This window comes from Rattus rattus, chromosome 12 (genome assembly GCF_011064425.1).
Source record: "Rattus rattus isolate New Zealand chromosome 12, Rrattus_CSIRO_v1, whole genome shotgun sequence".
Taxonomy (NCBI): Eukaryota; Metazoa; Chordata; class Mammalia; order Rodentia; family Muridae; genus Rattus; species Rattus rattus.
In genome coordinates this window covers 47,841,876-47,868,325 of record NC_046165.1, presented here as the reverse complement: position 1 = coordinate 47,868,325, position 26,450 = coordinate 47,841,876, and the positions used below count along the sequence as shown (strand labels likewise).

The 26,450-nt window shown below is 48.0% G+C and overlaps 1 protein-coding gene across 1 annotated transcript; it reads right to left on the bottom strand.

Annotated features, from left to right (window-relative positions):
- Positions 1–1,484: 1,484 nt before the first annotated feature.
- Serp2 (stress associated endoplasmic reticulum protein family member 2) lies at positions 1,485–25,049 on the bottom strand. Its single transcript, XM_032917944.1, is given in 6 exon segments — positions 1,485–1,918; positions 18,355–18,427; positions 24,578–24,663; positions 24,666–24,694; positions 24,911–24,977; positions 24,980–25,049. Coding segments are annotated over 6 exon segments (351 nt in total). The 5' UTR covers positions 25,035–25,049; the 3' UTR covers positions 1,485–1,877.
- Positions 25,050–26,450: the final 1,401 nt, after the last annotated feature.

Here is a 26,450-nt window from a genome sequence, read left to right as displayed (position 1 = left end):
GCCTTCCTGGGTGTCCCGAGACTGCCTCCCCTGCTGCATGGTGTGGATCAGCAGTGGTCCTCGGGTGGCAGGACTTGTCTCTGCAGAGGACTGATGGAATCAGTCACACAGAGTGAGCATTACATACGAGCACTTCCAGGGGGCAACCTGGAAACTGAGGGAAACCAACTGAGAGTGGAGTTGCACGGCTGGGGAAGAAGTCGGCCAGGGCAGTTTTCCCTGAGCAGCCCACTGTCTGTCTCTGTCACCCAGAGTTGAGCTGGGCTCCCCTGGAGCTGACTTTTGCAGAACTCCCAGTTTTCCATTGAAATGAGGGTAACCAGTCCCCTTTGCCTGGTAGGTGTCCTCATGGTAAAGTCTGCATTAAGGAGAGGGGACTTGAGTTCCTTCAAGACTGAGCCACAATGCCCCGGCCTAGGAACAGACTCCATGGTGTGTGGTGGGTGTGCTTTTAATCAAGGCAGTGGAGAGAAAGACAAACACACCATGGGAGTCAAAGGAGGTGATGGGGGTGGGCAGCCTGAGACATGAAGCCTCCTTCTAGCTCTTGGTGGGCAGCTGGGCTGCTGGCCCTAGCACAAGGTGTTGATTTGTGCATGGGGATGCTAACATGGGGACAGTTGTGTTGCCTTTTTGAGGGGGTAGGAAGGAGGCTGAAGGGGAGAGGGGACCACTGGGAGGATGGACGGCGTTCAAGAGCACACAAAGATACACGAGAGACTAGTGATCTGAACGCCCTGATTGGAAACGTGCCACTTAATGAAGTCTTACTAACCACGCCCAATACTTCCCTCCCTAACGTTCTCATAATGTTAGAAAAAATGAAAACTAGGATGGCGATACAAAGATGGGATTAAGTAACGACAGCGTGCTCAATGTTAGCTGCATGCCGCTGTCCTTAATCCTGCCTGAGATCTTGAGGCCTGTTGCTTCTTTCTGTGACGCTGAGTTTTATGAGGCTCTGAGAAGGCTAGGAGGGAGAGGAGGGCCTGCTGCTCACCCAGAGTGCTGAAGAGACCTGTGCTCTGCTGTGCTCTTCGGGGCTCTGTAGTCAGCCGCTGGGCTCTGGGGCAGGGTGGTTTTCACCAAGAGGCGTGAGACATCCGGGTCTGTGCTGCCTTTAGGCGGACTACAGAGAGATAACAGCTAATCAGACCGCACCACACATCATAGGCACCTTTTTTGGACTGAAGAAAGGAACAACAAAACCCAAACAAGAGATAAATACATAACCAAATTCATACATACACAAGTATATATGAACACACCTTTTAAAGAAAACGAGTCAAGTGTGTAACAAAAGTGAGGCCATCAGAGCTGCCTGTAGCTGCATTCAGGCAATGCTGTGGAGTCAGGGTGGAGACCCAGTAAACCCAGCTCTGGTCGTCCCCCATTGCCTAACCCAGTTCTCACCAGCCGGCCCCATCCAGTCCCTCTTCGGCCCCTCTGCTGTTTGTGTTTCGCTCTGTAACTCGCACGTGGTATTAAGGTTGAATGAAGACATTTATTTGTAAAACCAATTCCTGACACAGAAGAGATCGATTGGCAGGATGTAAAGGGGTGGTCGTCGCTCAGAGGGCCACATGCACACCACAGTGAAACCGGGGGAACCAGACAGACAGCGCCGCTGCCAGGACCCCCCACGTGACTTCTGATCAGTCAACAGAAGAGCAGAGTCCTTTCCGCTGGAGGACACAGATGCGTGGAGATGTCCTGTGAGAAGGCAATTTGGTCTGACCTCCACCACGGAGTGGGAGGGAACGGGGGACCGCCTTTCTATCACCCATGGCTTGTTCGCTTCCTATAGACCCGCTGAAGGCCTCAGTGGTTCTTTACCTGCCAGCAGGAGGGCAGCAGCATACAACATCCTGGCCCTCTCACATGCCCATCCTTATGCTCTGTATAATCTGGAAGATCGCTGGAAGAGGAAAGAAAACAGAGAGCTCAGAAAGCAGACAGCCAATGTTGGAAACCCGATCCTCCCAGCAGCCTGCTTCTGCTGACCCTGCCCCTCGCTGGCTGGCTCAGAGCTGATTAGATACTTCCTAGATACGTTAACAAGGGGTCAGTGAATTTCTCTCAGAAAGACAGCCTGGCTCTGGCTGTTGATGGATGCCTCTGGGATTAATAGATAACTTCTGCTAATTCCACCAGGAGCTGCAGCCAGAAAACCCTGAGGCATGGGAGATATCCCTGGCCTCCTTCCCCATCTATGTTCTGGGGCTGCTGGGGAGAGAGATGTGGGCTTTCGTGCAGAAACGCACGCTTTAAGCAGTTCAGTGAGTCTGCCTTTTCAAAATGGCCATGACCTGTAAAACGGCCAGTGCTGAGGGAGGGCAGGCCAGGTGTTCCGAGCACACACAAGGCTGGTCTCTGCTGCCCACGACCCTGAGCACATCTGTCTTCCAGCGTCCTTGTGACTCTGCAGACCACCGTCTCTTAGTGTGGGCAAGACTGATGAATAGAAAGTCCCCTCTTTAATTAGCTGAGCTGTAGGTATGTGGAGCAGGGCGGGGGCCCCAAGCTCGAAGAGAACTTCTGGGCACCTGGTGTATTTGGGGAAAACTGTAACACCTGGCCTGGCTTGGGCTATTGGCCTTTGGGAAAATGTGTGTGTGTGTGTGTGTGTGTGTGTGTGTGTGTGTGTGTGTGTGTGTGTGTGTGTGTGTCTGTTCTGCTCTTGTTGCTTTCTAAAAACACCTTCCCCGGTGATCAGTGGCTCTTAGAAACAACAGGTACTTGAATAGGATTTTTATTTTTTAGAGGGAGGCTGGGCATCGTCTCATTTAATCACCATAGAAAAATAGAACATGGAACTGTCAAGACTCTTATTCCCTCTTTGCAGAACGACATCCCAGAAAATACCCAGGAAGCTCCACTTCCTAAGGGACTACCAGACATGGGGCTCTGAGGAACCTCTAGACAAGGAGTCATCTGGGACGCTGATGCTAACGCCTCAGGGCACTAGGCGCCTGGCGGCTCAAAGGCTCTCATCCTCTTATCCGTATGCTTGGGACCAAAATGTTGAACATTTCAAGTTGTTTTTTTTTTTTAAATATTTGCATAGCAGTGAGGTTTCTTAGGAATGGGTCCCAGGCCTCAACATGAAATTCATGTATGTCTCATGTACACCGTAGAGCCTGCAACATTTTTACCAGTTGTGTGCATGAAGCAAAGCTTCATGACCGAGAACTAATGTTCCACGTTTGCCACCATCACAGCATCATCAAGAAGCTGAGCCTGCGGAGAATTGCGGATCTCAGGATTTGGCAGTAGAGGAATTCACAAGAAGAAATGCCAAAGCAGGGTCTGGGAAATCTCCCTTGGGCGGCTGTGTGTGTGTGTGTGTGTGTGTGTGTGTGTGTGTGTGTGTGTGCACGCGCTGGAGGTAAAGTGTTTCTCTAGCAACACTGAATGGGAAAGCTGGTCATGACATGAACAGTATCTCATCATGGATACCCAGTGAGCACACACACATGTCACAATGAGAAACAGGTAACAATCCTTTGCTGTGGTCATTGTGAGGGACAGTGTTGCCCACCTGCTCACTTCCTTCCGTCTCTTTTCATTTTGTCTCCTGATTGTTGCCGTTGGTCACATCCCTGGCATTACGCTTCGTGCGTGGTAATTTTGCTGCTGTGGACTAACCTTAAATGGACTTAGGATTGTATAGATACTTAGGACTGTAAAGATAACAACATACACTATTTAATTCTGGCTTTGCTTACAGGTTTTCTTGGCTAATTTTGGGACCTTGGCTGGCTCTGGGTGGGAAAGTTTCTCACCAGAACTTAAACACTTAAAAATAAAAAACAAAAACCAAAACCCCCTGCTGTTTCTGTCTTCCCTAGTAAGCCTGACAAGAGTGGAGATTAAGCAGACAGTGGTCTGACTCAGTAGGAATGGCACGAGAGAGCCAGATACATTAGGAAAAACCCACATGCATGTCACGTTCTGGGATGAGAGTCATTGTAATGTTGTCAAGCAAGGCGATTTTACAAAGACCAGAAGGTTATGTTACGATGGAACTGGGTTGAACCCCAGCCTCTGTGAGTGGACAAATAAACTAGGTTATTCCCTCTCCTCAGAAAGCAAGCACCATGCTGTCAAGGGATTAAGCCATACGACATACGCTAAGGCACCTCACACACCGAAAACACGATGCATGTAGTCATACCTGCCGCTTATGGGAACAGCCTGGGACCAGACATGTTTCAGACTTTTTTATTTTAGATTTGAGGTCCATGCATAGGCAAGGAGCTACTACAGGAATGAGAGACGACTGTAGACATGGAATTTATGTACGTTTCCTTTATACCTAGCATACACTTACAGTGAAGATTTCTTTAAAAGAAATGTGTGTGTGTGTGTGTGTGTGTGTGTGTGTGTGTGTGTGCCTGCTCATCGGTGTGTGCATCATGTGTGTACTGGTGCTCTTGGAGGCTAGAAACTCGGAACTGGAGCTTCAGGTGCCTGGGCCTGATGTGGGTGCTGTGAAGCAGGTTATAAGGGGTTCTTAAGCACTGAGCCATCTCTCCATCCCCTGAAGATCATTTTATACAATACTTTTAGTGCGCCTGAATTTTGCCCGTGGCCCATTCATGGCATGAGGTCAAATGTAGAACCTCCCACCTGTGGGGGGTCATGTCAGCACTCAGAACCTCTTAGTTTTGGGGACGTTTTGGGTTTCAAACTTTCAGATTAGACCCTGAGCCTGTTTTACTCTCACAGCATGGACCACTGCTTGCCCATGACGCCCATGAAAGCAGCACGCACAGGCTCTGCATCCTGGAAGGGCAGAAGCTCTGGGGAATTGCAGTTCTGAGTTCTACTTTCTCTGTTGGGAAACCACGGATTCCCAGGAACAGATATGGTGACCTATGGAAAAGTCTACCTGCCCATAGTTAACACTAAAAACGTTACCTCTTCCTTAATTTCACCTGAGGACCCGTGGGCCATAGATCACTGAAGAGGAAATGGGTTATGTCTTAGTCGATCACACCTCATATTAAGCTAATTTGTGACTTTAGAAGTTCTAGGTCAGGATCAGACTATTCAGTTCGTTGTTTTGAGAACTATTAGGCGAAACTGGTAAGCCTCAGAGGAGCCAAGACATATATTAAAACAATTTGTCTATTTGAACATTCTTTGATACTTATATCTGATCCTAACTGAAGCCTTGAGATAGCACGCCAAATATTTATAACTTTTAATTTGTCTACAGAACAGCTCCCTCTTGGAGAAATGACTGACGTCTATTTTAAGTTCACATCTGAGACGGTGGTGAGATGTTTATTATTCCTCTTGCAGTTGTACTGATGTCTTCAAGGAGTTTTCTACATTTTATACCAGTTATTTTGCTTGAAATTCCATGTGCTTGCCAACACTGCCCTGCAGAGTGACCCTCACTCTGAACGCTGACTTCCCATGCTGCAAACAGGAAGGGAGCCAGCAGCGAGGTCAAAGAGGAGGGGAAGCAGAGAGTCTAGACCCTGACAAGTTAATAACTTAACGGTGGGCGAACAAAGCTGAGAAAACAGCCGGACGGGCTGCAGGGGCGGGGCCGGGGGCGGGCTAGACAGGAGGGAAGAGAGAAGCCAAGGAGGGCAGTGAGGCGGGCATTCCAGGACAGCCACCAGGCCCTGGGCAGGACACAAGTGGGCTCAGGAAAGTCTCTGCAGGAGCAGGGGCCGTCAGCACAAACAGACTCTGCACCTCCTCTTCTGTGTTTGGGATCCTGGCCTTCAGGGATCAGAGATCAGTGGTTCTCAACCTTCCTAACGTTGCAACGCTTTAGTACAGTTCCTCATGTTGTAGTGGCCCTCAACCATAACTACTTCATAACTGTAATTTTGCTACGGTTGTAAGTAGTAATGTAAACTCGTTTTCCAATGGTCTTAGTCGATCACTGTGAAAGTCGCTGGATTCCCAAAGGAGTCATGACCCACATGTTGAGAACCATTGCTTTAGACGCTCACCACTCAAAGTTCTTCCCTTCCCCTCTTTCAACCAACTCAAACTTCAGTGTGTCAGATGTTCTATCTCCCTGCGCGGCTAGTCCGCGCCTCTAGGCAGCTGCTCAAAACCATCTTCTTCAAGCCCTTCCCTTCTATTTCCACCCCACCCCTCACTCTGCCTTCTGCTCTCTCCCTTCTGTATCACTGAGTGTGAAGATCCTCCACCTCCTCTTGACTTACTCCCCTCCTCCCTACCACTGAGTGCTCCCCCCCCCCGAAATGCCCCTCTTTTGTCCTTTGGGACGTCCTGGCCTCTTACTTTCTTCTTTGTGGCTCTTTCTTCACTTGGAGACTTACGGGGTTGTCTTCCTCCACATACCGAGCTAGCACACTGGAGTTCCTCCACTTCCTGTGTGATTTGCCTCTCCTTGTTATATTCCTTCTCCTGAGGTGACCCATCCTGGCCCAGAGTTAAGGGCCACTCAGCCAGTGATCACTCACAATGGCATTCTCCGTCCCTGAGCAGCGGATCTCTGCTGTCTAGGATCTAGCTTCTGTCCGGCTTTCTCACTTTGTCTTCATGCTGATTAATTAGTGACATCATCTTACATCTTGTACGTAAACCGCGAGCTCTAGTGTTATCTATGACCTTCTGACTGACGATGACCTGTGGACTCTACGTGAGGATCCTGGGATAAATATTCTCTCTACTGCCCCAGACAACCTCCTAGTTCCGGTTGCCACCATCTTTCCTGAACTCTGCAATGACTTCCAACTGCTCTACTGTGGCCCTTCTTCGATCCCTTTTCTGCGAGGTACTCAGATTTAGCCTTTAAATAGAAGCAGATAGTATGAGGTTACCCCCTATGTAAAGCAAACCAGAAAGGACTTCTTGCTAACTTCTCAATAGGACGTCCACGGCCTGCAGACTCTGGCTCCTACCTGCCTGTCCTGTACAAGATTCCCTTGTATGGGAGCTCTCTCGTGATTTCCCCAACTCCCTGGCTCAGCCACAGGCTTTATCCCAGGTTATTCTGTCTGAAATCTGTGCTTTCTCCTGCCACATGATGACTTAATTGTAACTCAAAAGATATTTCCTCTGGATAGAAGGCCTTTGACACCTTGGAGCAGACAATCTTTTTTTTTTTTTCTTTTTGGAGCTGGGGACCGAACCCAGGGCCTTGTGCTTGCTAGGCAAGCGCTCTACCACTGAGCCAAATCCCCAACCCCTTGGAGCAGACAATCTTAAACATGGGCGTCTGACATAATCTCCTAAGAATGTGTTGTAAAGTTCTTTCATGGATGTTAGAAAAATCAAATACCAAAACAAACAATCCTCAAATGGAAAAAAAAAAAAATCCCACCCAGCCCCAGCTAGATCAGCGGATGAACCGAAGAGACAGTTGTTAAGCCTTTCAAAAAGTCATCAACATCGTTGGCCATTAAAGCAGTGCAAACCAAAACTGCTTTGAGAGTCTCTCCCATGCCAGTCAGAATGGCTTTCATCAAGGAAAAAAAATAAAAACAAAATAAAACAAAACACCACTGACTTCAAACGCTGCAAATGCTGGTGAGGATGTGGGGAAGGAAAGAAGAAAACCTATTCCCTGCCGATGGAAATATAAATTGGTTGAGGGCACATGGAAGCCAGCACACCCCCGAGATGCCACTGTATCCATGTCAACAGTTTCATTGTTCGTGACAGCTAAGAAATGCCATGAAAGTGCATGAACCCCTGGGGCGTGTTTCGTTGGAAAGAGGCAGAAACTGGGTCTCTGCTCCAATAGGAGGCTCAAGGCCTCTTCTACTGTAGAGAAATACTTAATGATAAGAGAGATCGGAGAGTTGCCAGGAAGACAGCAAAGCCAGTTCAATATCCTTTAGGCAGGTAAGGTAACTATAGAAATCAAACTTCATTTTTTTATTAAGAAAAAGACGAAGAAAAGATAGTTAAAGAAAGCAAGGGTCCCCTGGCCAACAAGCGGGTCAGGAGACAAGGCAGAGCAAAGCTGACCCAGTACGCTCTTGGAGAGGGAAACACAAAGATATAAGCAAGGCGCCATTTTCCACGGGCTGTTCCAGAGAAGACCAATGCCAGAGATAGGTTAGGGAAGAAAGATGTCATCAACATAGATGGGGATGCCTACACAGGGGCACAGGGAAAGAGTGCCACAGGTCACCTTTTGAGAGTCGATGGCTGCTGAGATGTCTCCTCCAGACTGTCCGACTTGATCCTCTGGGGCTGTCCGGTTCTCATTGCACCTCATGATGGTCTCTGGGGTGACTTTCTCTGGAGCAGTTTCCAGAATGTTCTGGCAGTCTCCAGGAAAAGCCAGTATTTATGTGGCCAACCTGTAAACATTGGGGATTTAAGTCTATCCTGGAGCAAGTTTCCAGGAAAGAAGGAGGGGAATAGGAACATTGGGGAACCAATGAAAGAGCAACCTGTGGCTGGGGAACCAATGAAAGAGCAGCCTGTGGTTGGGGAACCAATGAAAGAGCAGCCTTGTGACTTGGGAACCAATGAAAGAGCAGCCTTGTGACTTGGGAACCAATGAAAGAGTAGCCTTGTGACTTGGGAACCAATGAAAGAGCAGCCTTGTGACTTGGGAACCAATGAAAGAGCAGCCTTGTGACTTGGGAACCAATGAAAGAGCAGCCTGTGACTGGGGCACCAATGAAAGAGCAGCCCGTGGTTGGGAGCTATCTCTGCTTTTTGAAGCAGATGGTTAGACATCTGGGATATTTAGAAAACAGTTCTCTGGCAACAGAATCCAGAGGATGTTCTAACAGGCACTCTATTCAATGTAGTCATATGCAAGGTCTAAAGTTAGCAAACTTTTGCTCCACAGTACTTTTAGGTAAATATTTGAGAGGGAATGTGGGACAACAGAAAGTCTAGAACGCTAACCTTTAGACCATGGAACCAGCTAGGTTTGGGAACTAGCTATCTCAATTTTTTGATATGAAATTCTGGCTGGGGTTTTTTTTCTTCTATGTGTGGCAGTTTTATGGTCTGGGAAGAGGGCCTAGTAGCCTCCTTGTTAGGGGCTGTGTGGTTACGAGAGACAAATGCCCAGAGTCCTCAGGAAGTGGTAAGTGAAACAGTAGGGGCAAACCTTGCTCACACGCTGTGGCCTAGATTATAATGAGTTCCTTTTAAAGCAGAGAATAGGTTCCCTCTCTCTCCACATCTCCCTGTTAGAGCAGCTGGTCAAGATGGGGCAGGCAGTTTGGTAGCTCAGAGCTTCCCTACTGCACCATGTATGACAGTACCAGAATGAAGCGGGGTTACTAAACAGGTTTAATTAAGCATTTACAATCTTGGTCGGAAGCTAACTGGAAAGGTGGCAGGCGGGAGGGAGGCCATATGGACAAGAGCCAGGGCAGCATTACAGTAAGAAGAAACAGAAAGCCATCACCATGCTGTCGCTGAGCTTTTTATCCGGTAAGTGCCCATCCTCAGAAGGGAGGGTTGGGAGTTCAGAACCACTCCACCCTCTTTAACAATTTGAGACGTGAGGTGTAGAGTGAGCGTCAGTAACTTGGACAAGAGCACACAGCTGGGAAGTAGGTGGCCAGACCAGGTTTCAGCAGAGGCTGGGTTTGGCGTTAGAACTCTTAGTAACTCTGTCCACACAGTGGCTTGTAGCCGACACACTCCAAAAGCAGCAGCAGCAGCAGCCGCCGCCTTTCACAAAAGAGTTTCTTAGCTGTTGCAAAAGGTCTTACTTTGGTGTCTGAGCCTTGGGCTCAAAGACATGTCACCACACTGCTGGTGACCACATGAGCATCACACAGGGGGCACAGGGCAGAAGATGCTAAGGGGAGAAGTTCTTTGTTCTTCCATGTGTTTCTGCCACGCGCATGACTGTCTTTTCCCTCCCCCATATCATCCTGAACATGAAAGGCCAGGGTGTGGCCTCACTGAAAATGCCTATCAGGGCATCCACTCAAGGTCGGAGGTGGACTATCTGACACTTGAGGCAGGGCACTGGGGAAGAGTTCAGGTCCTGCCGAGAACATGACAGAGAATCACTTCACATCAATTCTAAACGAGCTGTCCCGAAAAAGGACCTGCCTGTGATATGCGATCTCTGTCCCCACATCCACCTCCTGCAGGCAGAGTCCCTGGAGAGTCCAGGAGAAAAGTGCAGGCAGTCAGTGACAAACAAATGCACTGTCCCCACCCAGAAAAGGGGAGCTGGCTGTACAGTGACAGATAAACAGAGCAGACTCTGTGCTCAAAGGCTTTACCTCTGTAGTGAAAAGCCAGATCCAATTTACTGTTTGGTGAGGAAAGATGGTTGCCACTTTGTACAGATAGGGAAATCAGAATATCTAACAACACAGGGCAACAGCTCCCCCACCCTACACACACACATAAATACATAGACACATACACACGCGCGCGTGCGCGCACACACACACACAAATATGCATAAACCACAGAGATACTTATAAACACATACATATAAAGATACATAGACACAGATATACATGCATACGTACAGATAACATGCAGGCACACACACAGGCACATACACATGGACACAATTGTACACATAATATACACACACATACACGTGTGCACACGTATATACAACATATAGAGACACATGCAGTCATCTTCCTCAACACACACCCTATCCCTTCCACATACACAGAAACACATCTTACACACATGCACACAGACATAGACACAGGCATACAACACACATGACTATACATTGATTCGCAAACACATAGAAACCTAAATATATATATATTATATACATATAATATATATATATATAATATATATATGACCACGTAGCAACTTACACATGGACGCACAAGCACATGTCCGACACAAACCCATGGAAACCTAGAAATCCACAAATAGACATAGACCTAAATCTACAGTTCAATAATCATATACACATTAAACACACGGACACAGAAACACATGTATATATAAATATACACATATATAAACCTACGTATCTATACATGAACACACAGGCATACAAATACACAAACACACAAACACAGAATCTATGTGTATTAACACAGGTAGAAACCTACACATTGCCTAACATACACAAACACAGCAACCACACCACCACTTCATTTAACAGTTGCTCCTTAATTTACCAAGCTTTTAGCAGAAGTCCCCAGCCTTCCGTGGAAAAAGGGCTAAAGAACGTGCATCCAGGGTTCTGTTCTCAGAAATCGTGTGATTATAAAACACACACTCACTGGAAAGTTATCCTGCACAGAAGATGGAGGGAATGACAGTCACTAGTTAATTCTATCCACCGCACATTCCCCTTGACGCAGAAGCTCAAGAACGCCCAGGCTTTGGAAACCCTTAAAACTCTCAATGTCTAATCAGGGAGTGAATATTCAGGTCAGACAGAGAGAAGAAATAACATTGAAGTTAGGGATACATAAGGGAGGAATAGCCTGGGAAGGAACAGCGGTGTTGACTGCCATTTAAGAGGTTCTGGCAGAGAAGCAAAGGATGCTGGGGATTAAATGGCTCCACTGACCCCCGCTGCAGTTGGAACAGGATCCAGCTGAGGATAGAACGGGTTACATCCTTGCCACAAAGAGAACACCTCAGTTGCTGCTCTTTGCTACTATACAGGATCATAGCCGGGGCTCAGGAGAGATAAAGGGCACTGTAAGACCACCGAAGTATGCACATGCTAAGTGTAAATTTAAATCACTGCCCAGAGAGCTTATTAAGAGAAGAGCAAATGAAGGCATTTGGATGAGGAGGAAAGTGGAAAACACTGAACAGAGTTGTTCTCTGAATACCATGAGGAGTTCAGTCTACGGATGACAAGAGGTTTTTGGCTCTGGTGACCATAACCACGTACATGGCAGACATCACCAATCGATTGCTACCTACTGTCTAAGGATTTGGGGAGGGGGAGCTAGGAGTATAGCCTAATGTCTGTGTTTTCTCTAAGCATGTGAAGAGGCCCTGGTTCAGTCCACACCATTACAAGGTAAAAACACTAGCCGAAGAGGAAGAGGATGAAGGGAAGGAGGAGGGACCTAGGAATTATAGTCTGGTGCACACATAGTCAGGAGGGAATCTATCAGTGGTCTGGGGAGTAGCATCAGGTCTGCAAGTGTTCAAGTCTGCAAGAGGAGCGAGGAGATAGCAGCTGGGATATTTGTGTGACAGTATCTCTGCAGGGGAACAGTCACAGGGTGACATTCTGGAAGATGCTTGTCTCTGAGTCTTGAGATAAAAGCAAGCAGTCCTCCAACACTACAAACCATCCTGCAGAGAGGGATGGCTTGGAAACTCAAGATTGACTGTTCCCAGAGATGGCTATCAGTAAAGAGGCCCCATTGACTGAGGGAGGAGAAGATGAGAAGAGGGACAGGGGGACAAAGGGGAGTACACAACCTCCCACAGGACACTTGAATTCCATAGGCTTCAGTATGGGTCTGTATCTGAAGAGATTAAGGAGAGAGAAACAAATCCAGCCAGTTCAGCAGGCTCAAGGACTTCCAAATCCCAGGCTAAGAGCGGGTATTTGATAGAGAAATAAGTTTTCCATTTCAGATATAATCTATATAGTATTAATACAAATAAAGCCAGTTACTAAATTAAACAAAACGTAACAAAGCAAGAAATGGTCCAGAGATGTCCCGGTTGGGCAGCAGCAGTCTCAAAAGAACACACAGGTCTCCCTGTTTTGAACCTCACATGGAAAACTACACACGGTGGGAGCATTAGCCTTGCTTTAAGGAAATGAAACACTGTGCTCAGCCAGTGTAAAGCCACCATTCTCTGAGGTTGGCCTGCATGGCGATGCTTCCTTTCTGTTACTGGGACCCAGTGTTAGCCCTGAGAACCGCGCTCACTCATCCTCGGAGGCAAGAGGCAGGCAGGCATGCTGGCTGATGGTTTTCTGATAGACCAAGAGTGGAAAGTTGAGGCTGGGTCTACCAGTTAGACACACAGTCTGGGAGAAGGAGAAATGAAGCAAGCCCTCCAGAGCCGGGCTGACATTTTCCATGAGATGCTGGTATTTGGAATGAGTGAGGACAGGTTTGGGCTTGAAATGGGCCAGATTCCTCAGAACCATTCAACATCTGTGGTAGACTGCCCCTCCCCCCTTGAGTCAGAGTCTTACTGGAGACTAGCCTCAAGCTCATGATCTTCCTGCCTCAGCCTCTTGAGTAAGTGCGGAATTACGGGAAAGTACCACCACGCCCAGCCTTTACCTCTATTTTCTCAGGAAGAAAGGCAACGTTGAGAGTACTAACTTGTGCCTTGTCATTCACTCATCTAACTACCTGGAATGCTCATGGCTGGCTGATTCGTTTCTCTCCTTCTCTCCAAGGGCTCTTACTGGAGTAGAGTGGTCCCTTGCTTGAGGCAGCATTCGCAGTGGAGTTCTGGTTCCGCAGATGCTGACGCAGCCTCAGCACCTGCGCTCCTCTGGGTAATTCATTATCGGAGGTTTGAGGCAGCTGCCTCGGCCGTTGGTGACTTCAGGCGGCCCCGGGAGGGTCTTCTGCTTCATCTGACTTCTCAGTGTGTCGATAGCATTTCCTTGATGTGGGCTGAAGTCTCCAGGTGCAGATTCCAGAAAGGGCAAATGCCCCAAGAGAGGACAGTCACAGGAAGGGCCGCCAAAAAGCCATACCAGACTCTCATAGGTTTGTGAACCAGCTTCTCCACATAATGGAGCAAGGGTGACCAGTGAATGACATAGGTTTAAATGCTAGCTTCCTGACACCCCTAATTCTCTCGGAGACTACAGTGAGAAAAAAAAATAGTAAATGTGTTTCTTACTACTAGCCTGACCTGAATATTTATTTACCACCGGTACTGTGACACTATTTCTAAAAAGGGCACTTCAATCAACCAATCATCACCTAGGAAAGTAGGTTAATAAAATAAGGGAATGGAAGCCGAGAGACGTTCAAAGAACAAGCACGGATGATCAATATCTTCCCTTGTGTGAGTCCTCACCATGTCCTCAGTGTCTCTGTGAAAATGCACAGATGAAGAGACACTTGCTGTAGTAGCTCGAAGACCACAATAAGCTGTCTCCGGAACTTAGTGGGACAAAAATTTTGCCTACACCAGGGGTACATGATACGCAAAGAGGCAGGAGATGGAGAAGGGCAGGACAGAGTGACTGCAGGTGTGAGACCCCTTCACCGAGCTCCAGTCCACCTTGCAGGAGCATGGTGGGTAAGAACAGGGTGGGGGCTTTCGCTTGTTCTGCAGTGAGACATGAGGAGAACATCTTCCCCTGCTGGATTTTAGAACTGGAACTTCAGGGAGGAGGGGGTACAGCATCCTAGTGTCTAGAGGAAGGCTCGTTACTAAAGCAGAGGAACAATACGGGGGCTAGAGTTGGCAAAAATCACATCCTTTCCAATGGAGAGAAGAGAGGGGAGGGGTTTATAGTCCAAGACCCATAAAGGACATAAGGGGGAGAAAGTCAGGAGCAGGAAAGGTTCTGTGAGATGAATGACTAATCCTGCAGCGCTGGCCTTGAGGACAGAGCTGTGTTTTTCATGACATGTTCTGTTTAGAAAGGGCCACATACAAAGATGGCATGGTAGTGCAGCAAGGACAAATTGGGAAGAGTGACAGGAGAGCAGTGGCCAGTGTGAGCTGAGGTGTATAAAACAATACTACTGCTGTTAAAAGGAGGCGTGTGTGTGTGTGTGTGTGAGTGTGCGTGTGTGTGAGTGTGCGTGAGTGTGTGTGTGTGCGTGTGTGTGTAAGATGTGTGTGAGTATGTGTGCGTGCGTGTGTGTGAGATGTGTGGGAGTGCGTGTGTGAGTTTGTGAGTGTGAGACTGTGTGTGTGTGTGTGCGCGCATGGGTGGTGTGTGTGCATGCGTGTGTGTGTGTGATGTGTGTGTGTGTGTGTGTGTGATGTTTTGCATATATGTGCACATGTCTGTGTAGGTGTGTGTGCGTGCGTGTGTGTGAGATGTGTGGGAGTGTGTGTGTGAGTGTGTGTGTGTGCGTGTGTGTGAGTGTGTGTGTGTGTTTGCACGTGTGTGTGTGTGTGTGAGTGTGTGTGTGTGTGTGTGCGTGCGTGTGTGTGTGTGTGAGATGTGTGTGTGTGAGTGTGTGTGTGTGTGTGTGTGTGAGTGTGTGTGTGTGTGAGTGTGTGTGAGCTGGGGGAAATGGCAGCACATTAAGAGGGGACAGACAAGGTATAGCATGTTGGATTTCATCGCTCACCATTAGGTGCCATACAAACAGTGGCAGGAGGGTTATGCAGCACAGTAGGAAACCGTCTAACATGAAGGAGGCCTCGGGGTATCTTCAATATCCCCCAAAAGAAGCAAAAAGGTGGGAGGAGATGGGTGGGTGTAGTATGTGGTCTGTTCTCTGAGTCACTATGGTCCATGGCTTTAGGGTCTTCCTCATAGGCCCAGATCCCAGGGACCTGACAAGCTGGGGAAGGGGGGGGGGAGACAAAGCCTGCACAGGCCACAGTGCTGGTCCCTGAGAATGACCGGCTCTAGGAGAGTCATAGACATGTGGCATTTATGCAAGGGACATAGATTTGGGAAAAAGAGGTCAGACCAGATTGCTCTACTGACTTGCACCCAGGTAGACTACATTGAAAGGCCACAATGTCCTCACTAGAAACTGTGATGCTAAAAGAGAAACATGCATTAGCTATGAATCTACCTATCACCTGATCAGGGGTTATCATGCGGGGCCTGTGACTGGGCTGGTGGGATGCATATGTGCCTATGGCCGTCCCATTCCTCCTTGGGGGTTCACCTTCCTCACCCATTCTGTCTCAATACTTACTCAACTCAACTGCAGGAAGGTCCCTCTCCTCAGCCCTGTGTGCTGGGGAAGGCCTTCTCCACTATTGCTGAGCCACTGTGGTCAATCTGGGGTGCTATGTCCTGGGCTGCCCCAGGCTCCCCTCCTTGCCAACCCCTGCCAATGCCACAAACTCCTAAGGAGTTTGCACTCTAAAACCTGCCAGAGAGCCAGACTGCAAGGCTGCAAGGTGCAGACATTCAAAGTCAAGTTGAAGGAGGCTGGCTTTCTCTGAGTCTCGACCTCTCATGGGTGACTTGGAGGTATAACATACACTCAGAGATCATAACGCTGGGAGAGGATAATTATATTTGAGGCTCAAAGTTCAAAGCCCATCTGTCTATACACTGGCCATAAACCTTAAGAGCACAGATAACGTCTTAATGTAGGCTGGCATGCTTAAGGTGAAGGTGAAGGCAGAACATCAGAGGTGGTGAATTCCGGGTGAATACATCCACACAGGGGGAAGTGCTGTATTAATAGATCAATCTTGTAGAAAGAACATTTATTATATGGATGTATCACCTGTCAATCAAAAGCCTACGGCCTATGGCTTAGGCAGGAAATGGAAGGTGGGCCATCTGGGAGCTCGGGAAAGGTGAGATGAGACAGACACGTGGTACTTGAACACAGGTAACCGGTCACGTGGCAGGACAGAGGCTAGAATAGATGGGTTATTTTAGTTACGATCTAGTCAGAGTAGAGACTAGCTATGTGGCCAAGGTTTCTGTAAATGTGTTTTGAGTCTGGGAGCATGGGGTTTGGAGGAAGAACCAACACAACACAGTCTCCTGCATTCATGTACAGTGTTTCCACTGATACAGGTTGAGCACGTCGTGTAACACTACTGACTATGCTGAGTAACAAATCATAATGTCAACAACCCTCTTGTGTCCATTTGCAAGCTTGGCCACTGTGGAAAGACAACCAAGAATCATGCAGCTTTACACTGACTCTTGAAAAGTAAACCAGTTATCTATCTGTAGTATGAGCAGTACCTGACCATCCACCTACACAGCCGCCAGCCACTGGCCCACCTCCACACTTGCTATGTGTCGAGTACTGTGCAGGATCTACAAACTCAGGGGAAAAGAAACACTGCATTCCTGTGGGAGGAGATAGACAGGAAGCCAGGAAATGACGCAGTCTCAAATGATGAGGACCAGAGCAAAGGAAAGGACGTGCTGGAGTATGGGGTTCTTTGGATACCCCCAAAGAGGCACACGGATGCACTTTGAGGCCAGCAGGGGTCTGATATAAAGAAAGACTGGAGGGGGCCTGATGGCTAATAGGGCCCCCCCCCAAAAGCATGAGGGGTTAGACAGATAACCAGATCTCGGTGACAGAAGCAGGGTAATACAATCAGGAGTGGTGGTAATCTGTCAATGCCCGCACTTCCTGTGTACCCCAAAGCTGTCCTCAAACTGATTATCTTCCTGCCTTAGCTACCCAAGTACTGGCATTACACATTACAGACGTGCACCATGGCAGCTGGCCAGGAATAGGGTTTTTGCTTCTTTGGGAAGTCAGCACCCTATTCCTTGAAACAGTCGTGGGTTGGATGAATGTATTCAAATCAGTTATGAGGTCACTCATACACCAGGTAACTTTCCCCAGAGAAATGTGACAAGGCTAAGATTTCTTACTTCTCAAGCAGGTAATTTTCTCTTTTTGAAACATCAAGTTCTCTCTAAAATATTTCAAACACAAGCAATGATATCCCCAAGTGCTTCAGATCTTGTTCCCTCCCCCTCCGCCCCCGCCCCAGAGCTTCTGTAACCTTGGGAAAGCAATCTCTTGAAGGTCAAGGAGATGGACTGTCAGTGGTGATGGCCTTCTCTTGATAGTGGAGCAGAAGTGCGTCTTCTGCCTGAGCATACACAGGAAGACACAGACTTCTTGCACTCCCTGTCCTCAGAAACACAGAGGTGACAGAGAAGGATGTGGACCCCTGAAGCTATGCCCTACATTTAGATAAAGTAATATCCACTTACCAGAACCGCATACACTTAGCACATGTAACTCAGGAACCCAGGCAAGGCTCCACCAATAGCATTCAACCAGAACTGTATGGTTTTTGTTTTGTTTTGTTTTGTTTTTGCTCATGTCCCTTGTGCATACAGGTATATGTATTCGCAAGTCTTTTAAGCACAGCTCTCTGAACTTCCAAACCAAAGTATCAAGAGACCTGTATCTATGGCTTAGGTCAAAGGCTGTGTTCTGTTTGAGATTTCTATAGAATGCAGTAAGGCCTAAGGCCTCTCCCTGTCTTTGGAATGTGGACTTATCTTGAGCAGATAAGTATTCCACAAAACAACTCAAATGACCTCCACAGCATACGTAGCACATTTAATTTCCTGTAATCACTTTATGACTATGGTTTGATAGTGTATGAAATCTGTCTCGCCATACTTGGAATAGAAGATAAATCAAAACCCATTAAGATTAAAATTTAAGGCCACAATGAACTTGAACCCCAAACAGATACTCCTTCGTGTATTTAGGTTGTGACAAAACATGGTTTTTTCTCAAGGACAGTGGAGAACACAGGCTAGAATTCAGTGAGATACCATACCTGAGCCACAGACAACAAAAACAAACAGGGCCAACAGCCATGGCCCAACGGGATATTTCTCTTCTTGTGGCCTCTGTAAGGGAATAGAAAAATTAAGGTTAGGTTCACTGACTCGGGAAATGTTTACAGGGCGCTGACAGGTATCACATGTGCTGAGGATCCTACTGTGTATGGATGGAAGGCCTGGTTGCAACTCTTAGTGGGTCTAGATGGCTGAGTAAAGCCAGTTATAAAGGACTGAGCTAAATTCTGTAAAACAAGTCATTCGTTACTTGATTACTATTAATGAACTGGTGGTCTATAGTGTCGTGGAGGTGGCTGAGGTATGTAGTGATTCTAAGGGCTAGTGATGTTGACAAGGAATAACTGTGTCCGTCTGTTGAAAGCAGAGTCCATGCAGTCCATGTATGTTATCTCCAGACCCAGTGCCCAGTGCAGGGATTATTATGACGATGATGATGATTCCCATTCTGCAGCTGATAACTTGAAGTTCAAAGTTTGCTACTGAGTGAGAGATGGGGTTCAATTCATTACTGAGCGTGGCTGTCTTTCATGACCAGATTCGTCTTTCATTCTTGTGTCCGTGCATTCCCAGAAGGACCAGACATTCCCCCCAAAATATCAGTACATTAAAAATAAAGAAAGTCCTTGTTGCCGTGAAAGCGTTCTGAGGAGTGGATGATAGAGGAGCAACATATTCTAAGCGAGCTCGGAAGCCTTAAAGATGTTTGCAACGCTGAGAAGTCTGCTCACTGGCAAGCAGGACGGCTGGCTCTGCAGAGCCTGGTATGCCTGATGCTCTTCTCAAAACAAGAGCTCTTGGGGATGGGTTCTAATGCTTTGAATTAACCCTGCCCCCCAAATCGGGAATCTACACATCCAAATGCTAAAGGTCCTTGTCTCCAATTGGTTTTTGACCAATCAATAAAGAGTCAATAGCCAATGGTCGGGCAGATAGACTGAGGCGGGACTTGGGGATTTGCAAGGGCTAGGAACTAGAAGAGAGGAAAAGAGGGAACGCCATGTCTCGGGGGAAACGGATCAGATTTAGAGCTGCAGAAGAAAATACATCCAAAATGTAGGTGAAAAGGGAAAGCTATGGGAGGGGCGGCCCAGAAGGTAACAGGGCAACAAAGATAAAACATAGGTCTAGAAGGTGTTGAACCTGGAGTACTAGAGGGAAATGTATGCTAGCCACGGGGAGGCCCAGCCTTTGAGCTAGTCAAGGCATATTAAAAATTAACTGGCGAGTGAGTGCGTGCATAGGTGTGTCTGTCTTCCAGATTGGTGTGTCGCCAATACGGATAGCTCTTAGGCTGGTGTGCACGTGCAACTTGTCGGGAGCGCATAGCGGTTAGCTTAACTCAGGGCTCCACGAGGGTGTAATACGAACATCCCTCTGCCGACACCCTTGGGCCTGCGTGCAGCTGCTCCTAAAGACCAAATAAATGGACGGAACAACCTAGGCTTAGGGAAGGCATCAGAAAAAAAGCAGTGACTTATCAAACCCAAAGAATCAAGGAAGAACAGGGGCAGGGCACAAAACTGAGGGTGCTTCCTCAATAGCTCGAGCAAAAGATAGGCTGCACTCAGTCTACCTAAAGAGCGTGCAGAGAGAAGCACACCGGGAGGAGAGACAATCTGCAAACGTTTACTTTCCTAGCAAATCACAAACTCAAGCTGTGGGCTTCGGTGAAAGGCTGTGAACATTTGACTGTATACTCAACGCTGTAAAGTGCAGGCTGAGAAACGTTCGTGTCTATGCAGATCTGGCAGCTACACGGTGCCGCCATTAGTGTTTCAAAAGAACATGATTGGTGCTGTTGCTGCAGAGGAAATACTTTTCTGACATGCTGTGCGGAGTTTTAGTCAACTTTTGAACAAAACCGTGCAAAGTTTTCCTCGGTGTGCTTTCTGGAAAAGTTCATTGTATTACAACTACAAAAGCAGGCTGTATTTACTGATACCTGCCGTTCTATAGTTAATAATATTCTTCATTTGCTGGTGGCACAGACCTAGAATCTCAGCAATTAGGTGGCTAAGGTAGTCTGATGGTGAGATTATATAGTAAATTCAAGGCCAGCCTGGGCCACATAGGACAACCCTATTTCATTACACAGCTCGGCGGTAGTGCACTTGCCTCACATGCACAAGGCCCTGGTCTTAGTCCCCTGTACTGAAAAAAATACGAATTCTTCCTCCTCCTCCCCCTCCTCCTCCCCCTCCCCCTCCCCCCTCCTCCTCCAATAGATTAACCTACAATTTTTCAGGTCTCAAATCACCTATTACCGTCCTAGTCTTTCGTCTCTATCTTACTCGGGCGTGTCATTTGTACGACCAAGCACATTTTCTTGACTTTTTTTATAGTTTAGAATTATTGACTCCCCAGAGAACATCTTTAATAGCCATCTCTCTACTGTACCACAGGCCCCACAAGGACTGGCAATGAGTTTCTTTGAGGCATCAATGTCGAGCACAGTCTGTCACAGACTTAGAGAAAGAAGATAATAAACATTCATTTAAGAATGAATGAGCAAGCACGTTTCATTAGAAGTGATTTCGCAGGTCAGGTAAAATGTGAGTCTACAAAGGTTACTGTCCATTTATTTATTATTTATTTATTTATTTATTTAGGTTTTCTTCTAGTCTAGGCTGTCCTTGAACTCGGTGTGTAGCCAAGGATGATCTGACCTTCCTCTTCTCCCCTTTCACCTCCCAAGTGTTGGAATTACAGGCATGCCGCACCATTCCCAGCTTTATGTGGTGCTAGGGATCATACTAGGGGACGCCTGCATGCTGTGCAGCAAGTCTACCAACCGAGTGACGTGCTCGGCCGTCCTCATAGCAAGACTTTGTAATTGATGATAATGAGTGGGGCATCCTGGGATTTGACTAGCTAGACATCGAAATAGAGAGCAATGTGTCAATAGCAGCTTGATTTTGACTGAAGATTAAAACCATTCATTCTTTGGCCTTGACCAGCATGCATCCCGGGGAATCACAATGTAATAGGTCGTTGCTTTGGACCGGAAAAGAACCAAGTAATTCTTTAAGAATTTCACAATAAAAACTTTACTGTGTCACCAAGATTGGCTAACCTCATATCAAGTAAACAACAGATTTTAAAGTCACTTGAGCAGAGTGTGACATCTGCCCTTCCCGGCTCTCTTCTAGAACCTTACTGTCCTAGTTTCTCTCAGAAACCAATTGCGTTGTCACTGTTGTAACTCGTGGCACAGTATGAAAACATTTACCTCAGCTCGATTCCCAGCAAATCAAATAAGGGAACCCACGGGTCTCTATATGAATCACTTGGCTACTAAGGATGCCAAGTAGAGTCCTGTATTTTATACCTACAGCCCAAATTATCATCTCATAGCCCGGTGTATATAATACAAAACCCTTTTGGAAGACATTCCCCAGTGAATGGAAATTAGTTGTGGACTTTCAGAGCCCTGGAACACACGGCTGATCATAACGCCAGTACATCCCTTCAGAGAGTCTTAATTTTTCCTGGAAAGTGCCAGTGGGGTGCCAGTACAGCCCACATGAGCACCATTGTACTGCTGCAAACGACAGAGGAAAAGGTGTCTCTACAGTGATTCACCTCAAACATGAGGGCCCAACATATGAAGGGCTGTCTTTTTCTCTGATAAAATCCTTGCAGGGCAGCCCAGAAGTCTGCAACCTAAATTCCCTTACATTGTGGAGGAATTCCTACTGTCCAACCCCTGAACAGCCCTTCATTTTCTGTTTCTTATATCAATCTGGGAGGGAAACATTTGTTTACCCAAAAGCCATTAGCTAATCATGAAAGACAAGCATCCGCACATACAGTGACAGAGGCTGACTTCTGAACAGTGAGCTTGAGTTTTTTCAACTGGAACTTGCAAATCTGTTCCCATTTACTTAAGTCTACACAGGATTAGTTACTAACGTTTGGCCTCAGATGCAGACAAGGGACTGAGGTGCATATTTTACATATCAAAGCAGACTTGGCCTCCAGGTCCGGAGGCATCCCTCAGTCTCTTCCTGTCATACCCTGCCCCCAACCCTGCCAGGCCAGAGGCTGGGCCTGGCTGTCCTTCTCCCAGAGGCTCTTCCTTATATCCAGACATTTTGATGTTCTCTCTCTCTCCCTCACTTCCTCCCTCTCCCTCTTCATTATCCTCTCCCTCTCCCTCTCTCCTATTTTGGTCTCCTCTCTGTCTCCCTCTCGTTTTCTTCTCTTCTGCATGCCCCCTTTCTCTCCCCCACCACCCTATGGTGACTTCAGTAGTCTCCTTCCGTGGGGCCAGTGAATTTGACCAAGAGCTGCTTCCCAGTCAACCTGTCTTTAATCTAATCTGGCTTGAATTGGCTCACTTCACTGGCGGAGAAATAACCTAGAAACTTCGATCAAAGTACAACCACATTTGACTTGTAATTAAAACAAGAAGATTCAGGATTTACAGAGAAAAATTTTGTTTTCCTTTTGGATGCTGATCCACTTACAATGTGACCAACCAAAAGCCCCTTCAAAACAACTGGAAGCAGACGTTTATGGGGGCTTGGTTTTGAAGCCTTCCATTACAAATTTAGTGTGGTCAATTACAGGTCCTCGTAGGCGCCACAGCATTGTTGAGGAGGGCCATCCGTGGTACAGCAGAACCTGTTAAGTGCACTTATACCATACATTAAATGGGATTTAAATGTAGCTGGGAAAGTTGTGTTGGATTGCAGATGGCTAGCTACATCCACTACAGAGCCTTTTCCCGTTTTATTTTCTTATTTTGAAGCCAATAATTTTTTTGCTTTGTTTTAGGCCCTCAACATTCTCTCAAGTCTATGGAGGCCAATGGGGAAAACAGCCTTGCAGATAAATCAGTGTTTGAGTCCTTTCCCTGGCCCCCACAGAAGCTGTCAACTGAGATCATTTTACATCTGAACTCGGATTCCTTCACTCATTAGAAAGAGCCACATCTACTTATTTCCACTATGTCAGCAGATGGGTCTGCCACCTTGAGAAGGAAGAAATGAACTGCTAGGTGCATAAAATAATTACCTTTAATGTCAACTTGGGCAGTGGCTCCCCGCCCCCACCCAGTAAAACCTCATGGGGGAAACAGAACCCTTCGAAAAATATGGTTCCCATTCTATGGTGCCTTGGCAGCTAAATGCTCTAGTTCCCCAAAGAAGGAATTTTAAGGGTTACTTAAGCCAGGAACTGTGTATAAAGCTCTGAGTGGAGTTTGACGCCATGGCTTCTCTGCCACAATTCTGCTTGGTTTAACAAGAATTCCGGTGTGATGACTACATATCCAGCTTTTCCCTCAGTTAATCAAACCAACATAATGTCTTTGCTAAAAGGCATTGCCTCATCAAGTCTGAGTTTCCAGACAAACCCCAAGCTTCGGCTGGACTTCCCCTTAATCTTAGGGGATAATAGATTCCAGGCGCCTTTGCAAACCAGTTCTTCGAATCCGATGCAACCCACTCAAGCCTTGGATGGTTCAAAGTCACAGGCCTGACATTTTCTGTAACAGACAACCTGGTTTCCTTAAGGAAACCTCTGCACCTACGGTACATAGTTTACTTAAGATTCCAGGGGTAAAGCTTTAATACACGGTCTGGGAGCAAAGAACCCCGGGCAATAAGCTGATCTCTACAGTTACAACATCATAATGAGCCAGAATCTATAGGGTGAACGTTAGGCAGTAACGAAGAGAAAGAGGAGGGTGGAGCGAAATGTAGCTCGGAAACTCACGCCCTACTTTAAATCCTTTCAGTATGTATGAACAGGGAGAAGAGACAGATCATCACAAAAAAAGGTGGAAAGAAAACCTTAGCATGGGGGTAGGGAGAGTCCAGGGGCGGAGTCTAGAACTGGGGATAAGTGGCATTCTATCATTCGTTCGTTCCCTCGTTCGTTCGTTCATTCATTCATTCACCTACTAGGCTTTTAGCCCAGTTGGTTTCATTGGCCCCTTAAGATGCAGCTTTTAGCCTTTTTCAAGGACGATGGCTCATTCTCTTCTGGAGAGGCTCCACCAACCAGAGCCCTCTCCGCCCATGAGAAAGCAGAGCAGTCTGCGCCCCCAGAGCCCGGCTGGGTCCCCCAGCCTGCGGGACCCCGGAGGAGGGGCTGGGAGGCCTGGCTCGGAGCCCGTGGCCCGCCCGCTCCGCCCCGCTCCGCCCCGCGGGTCCTGCCAGCTCGGCCCGGCCGGCGCCGCCCCCGCCTTACCAAGGTTTTGGCTACGTTTCCCCTCTGGGTGATGTTTTTGCTGTGCTTCTCGTTAGCCATCCGGATCCGCTGTTTGGCCACCATGCTTGGGCGCTTGGAGATGCTCTCGACTCCCACCTGCAAGGATGGCCGGGATGAGGCGTAGCCGCAAGGCCCCGGGGCTTGCCCCGGCGCTGCAGGTGGCAAGGCGCGGCCGAGCCCCGCACACCCCGCTCCCCGAGCCCCAGCCAGCCGGCTCCAGAGAGAGGCCAGCGCGCGGACGGAAGTAATCTCTCATCTCAGGAAACCCTCTCCGACTTCCTCGCCATCCTTCCGGTCCCCCCAGCTACCTACCCTACGCGGCCACCGAGGCAGGAGGCGGGAAGCGGGAGGCGGGCGCTGCTACAGCGCCGCGCGCCGAGCCAAGGGCACCGTGGCCCAGGGTGTCCCGGTCCTGAGATCGAACGCTGCGGGGCATAGGGTTCGGGCGACCCGGCGTTTGTGCGTGCGTGGGGGGTGGGGACGCAGCCGCACCCAGCCTGGTGACCTCTGACTGTTTCATGACCACCTCGGGCCAGGCAGGGGTTGGGGCACTGGTGCTTCAAGCTGAAGGCTAGACCCTAGGCATCGAGCGCTGTGCCTCAAGAAAGCAAACTGAGCCTGACCAGGTTTGGGTAGTACTGTTGGGAAACACCCCGAAGGAACCTGCCCTTTAGGTGTCTGAGGAAACCCCACTTTGGCACTTTCTACAGGGTTGTGCGAAGAGACCCTTTGTGACATAGGAAGAGGAGCCGGAAAGCCTCAGGGTGGAGTTGGACCAGGCCTTCTCACCTTGGTAGTGGTGGGCATCACACTAGTAGATTGACCGCCAAACAACTGAGTGGACCATAAAGGGCGAAGAGATAGTAAGCCTACCGCAAAGGAAGATTTGATGGTCACTACCCATAGTCAAAGTGTTGACCAAGCTTGAACTCCCACCACCCCACCCCCCTGTCGCCACCACCACCAGCACCACCACCAGCACCACCACCACCGCCACTGCCTTGGGGCATCTTGGACCTCAGCTACTGTGTGTGGTCTCCCAGACAAGTACTGGGATTTTCTATTCAGTAAAAGGACAAAACCAATGTTTGAATCTCCAGATGCTGACACCAAGCTGTAGCTAGTAAAGGAGGGGCTTAACTGCTCATCTTTCCATAGCAAACAGGCTCTTTGGAGCCCAGGAGGAGGAAAATCTGGGGAAGCGGGAAGAGGTGATCCAGGGTTAGGGCAACACAAAATAACACTACAGAGCTGTGTAGACCAGATATGGCTGAGACATCTCTCATCCTATCTTCCAGCATCCTCCAAACATCTGGAGGCTGTTTCAATAGACTCTGGTATGGGCAGAATTTATGTGGGAGGAAGCTAGGAAGAGCTCTTTTGATACCATTTGTCTTAGTTCAGGTTTCTGTTGTTGGGATGAAACTCAAACAGGGCAGGAACCTGGAGGCAGGAACCTGGAGGCAGGAGCTGATGCAGAGGCCTTGGAGGGTGCTGCTGACTGGCTTACTTTTTCTGGCTTGCTCAGCCTGCTTTCTCATAGACTCTAGGACCACCAGCTCAGGGACGGCACCACCCACCGTGGGCTGGGCCCTTCCCCTTCATTCCATACTTAAGGAAATGCCTTACAGTTGGATCTCATAGACATTTCTCAGCGGAGGACCCTTCCACTCTGAAGACGCTAGCTTGGGTCAAGTTAGACAAAACCAGCCCGTACGCCCTTCTATCAACTGGTTAGAAATCTTTTCACTTGAATGACCAACTACTGGCTTCATAAACATTATGAACAGCCACCAACATCACAGGACCATTTGAGACTTCTCTGATCCCTGCTTTTAAGGACCACTGACTT